The 2,812-nt window shown below is 62.7% G+C and overlaps 1 protein-coding gene across 1 annotated transcript in view; it reads left to right on the forward strand.

The window, feature by feature from the left end:
* Window positions 1-214, forward strand: part of ADGRB1 (adhesion G protein-coupled receptor B1) — an 80,185-nt gene extending 79,971 nt beyond the window's left edge. Inside the window, exon 36 of the mRNA XM_012558762.1 lies at window positions 17-214. Within this exon, the coding sequence (XP_012414216.1) occupies window positions 17-214 (198 nt within the window). The remainder of the gene's footprint in view (window positions 1-16) is intronic.
* The last annotated feature ends 2,598 nt before the right edge of the window (window positions 215-2,812 follow it).

The raw sequence follows: 2,812 nt of genomic DNA on the forward strand, positions 1-2,812 counted from the left end.
CCCCACCGGCGAGCAGCCGGAGAAGCAGCAGACCCCCAACAAGAGGCCCTGGGAGAGCCTTCGGAAGGCGCATGGGACACCCGCCTGGGTGAAGAAGGAGCTGGAGCCGCTGCCGCCTTCGCCGCTGGAGCTGCGCAGCGTGGAGTGGGAGAAGACAGGCACTGCCATCCCGCTGGTGGGCCAGGACGTCATCGACCTGCAGACCGAGGTCTGAGGGCGGCCACCACCGGCCACCGGAGGGATGCTGCTCTGCCCGCTCGGAGGACGGGCACAGACACGCTCGGCGGGCCCGGCCCGCGGGGCCCGGGGCGCTCGGACGCCAGCCAGGCTCCGGCCGGGTGCAGGGACCAGAGCCGGGCGACACAGGAGGCGGCCCGGCGGCAGTGGCACGGGGCTCCAGAGGCCGGAGGTGCCTCATACTCTGCCCCCCTCGGGCGAGCCCTGGGGGTGGGCAGCGGCGGTGCGGACAGTGGACAGGCCTGGTGTGGCCAGCGTCCCCGGGTGCCCGCCGAGCTGCCGCTGCGGAGGACCTGTCTGCTTGGCCCGGCCAGCCTGGCTCCGTTTTTTAGACATTCCCCCCCGCCCAGGAAGCAGCCAGCCCCCATTCCCTTCCAGGGCCCTGGGCCCCCCAGAACCAGGCCGAGAGCACAGCCCTCTCACCCATGCGGCCCCAGGGGCAGGACTCAAAGCCCACTCCAGGAGGAGCAGGGGTGGGGCATCTATTTTTCTCTCCTTTTCTTTTCTTCAATAAAAAGAATAAAAAACCCACGTCTTCTCTTGGTGTGGACTTCCTCTGTGCAAAGCCCAGCCTCAGCCCGGCCAGCTGCCCTCTAGCTTCTCTCCCCAGGGAGGAGTATGAGAGGGTAGCGAGGCCCAGTGGGCGCTGTAGCTCCAGCCCTGCCTGGCAGCCTGGTTGTCAGCAGTCGGCCCCTTGAGCCTTGGACTCCCAGGCCAGTGGTCAAGCAGCCTCAGGCCTCCCACCTCAGGGTGGATGATGGGGGACATTCTGGAAGCCTGCAATGCTCGATGCGCCCTACTTCATTTCCTGTTTCCAAACCATTGGCGGAAACGCACCTGACATCCTTGTGGTGGCTGAGTCCCATTCAGGAGGGGACGAGTCAACAAATGGTGTTTTTAAAATCTGAAACATTAAAAAGGATACAGAAGGAGGACAGAGGAGGGCAGCCTCGGGCCTGGGGGCTCCCACCTCCTGCCTGGGTCTCCTTCTGGACCCCTGCCCCACCCTCCTGTCACAGCTTTCAGCAACACCACCCCCAGCTCCTGCCACCCTCAACCCCCACCCCACCACTCCCATCCCCCACCCCACTGCCACCACCCATCCACTACCACTCCCATCCATCACTCCTCCCATCCCCCACTCCCACCCAGTCCTGGGCAGGGCTGAGCAATGAGGCAGGTGGAGTTAGAGGCCGACAGTCCTGGGTCCCAGGACACCCTCTGTCCACCACTAGGGCACTTCTTGTCCCTGGGCCTTGGAGATCCCCTCTGGCCACAGGTGTGGGGGGGTTGCTGGAGAGATCACCCATGGGACAGGTGTAAGGGGCCCACGGCCACCCCTCCTGTGTCCAGTGGGTGGTGGATAGATGCCAGGCCCCTCCCTTCTCTGTCCACACCCCATCCCCGTCCACCTCCCCACCGCTCGGCCGCTGCCTGGTTGTGAGGAGAGCGCATGCTCACAACTCCTTTCCCACAGGGAGATGCCGGCCCGCGCCTCTTCCCCGTGTATCCAGCAGGGGGCAGCCTGAGCTTCCGAAGGGAGCCTGACTAGGTGGCTGCTAGGCTGGGCGGGGTGGAGGGGACCTATAGCTGGGTCCCCTGCCCCAGACTGTGCTCCCCACCCTGAGGGAACCCCAGGACCAGAAAGTAACACTGAACAGCGTGGATACCCCTGAGCAGTGATGGGCTGGGCATCTGGGCCCCTCAAACCCATAAACCCCAACAGGAGGTGGGCCAAGAATGCTGCGCACAGAGGCTGATGGCTTCAAGAGAGGAGGTGGGCAGGGCTGGTTACTGGGGACCCCAGCACCCCACCATCATGTCCCCCACCTCAGGGAGTCACACGGAAAACAACGCCTTGCCAAGCTGTAAAGGCGGGAGGTTGCCTGGCATGGGTGTCCCACAGCAGAGTGTCTACCACTGTCACCACACTCGGCTCAGCTCCTGTGGGCGGCTGTGGTGCCTCAGACGGTCCTAGCAGCGGGTGAGGATGACGAAGTGCGTGGGTGCTGCTTCCTGTGTGAGTGACCTCAGGTGACCACAGACGGCCACAGTGACGCCAGTGAGTGTGAAGGACCGTGAGTGACCCCAAGTGACCACCAGTGACCATGGGGACACGCAAGTGACTGTGGCTGGCGGCAAGTGACCACAAGTCATCATGAGAGACCACTAGTGACCACGGGTGACTGTGATTGGCCGTGATTGAGTGACCACGGGTGACTGTGATTGGCCATGACTGAGTGACCACGGATGACCACGCTAAGTGGATGGGTGGTGAGTGGACAACAAAAAGGGAGGCGAGTGTGTCCACTACAGCCGCCAGGAAGACCCTGCAAAGCCCTCCCTGGTGCACAGCACGAGCCAGAAGCTGGGGAACGAGCCCCTGGTGACGGCGTGCAGCCCGAGCCACAACGCTGAGCTCTTCAAACAACCAAAAAAAAAAAAAAATTTATGAGATTTGGCAGCAAAACCAGACCAAAACTGAGGCTTATTATAGTTTATTTGACCCACTTAATGTACCAGTTCATCGGTGGTAGTGGTGACAGCGACAGTGACGGTGGTAAGGACAGTGATT

This window comes from Trichechus manatus, unplaced genomic scaffold, assembly GCF_000243295.1.
Source record: "Trichechus manatus latirostris isolate Lorelei unplaced genomic scaffold, TriManLat1.0 scaffold00185, whole genome shotgun sequence".
NCBI lineage: Eukaryota > Metazoa > Chordata > Mammalia > Sirenia > Trichechidae > Trichechus > Trichechus manatus.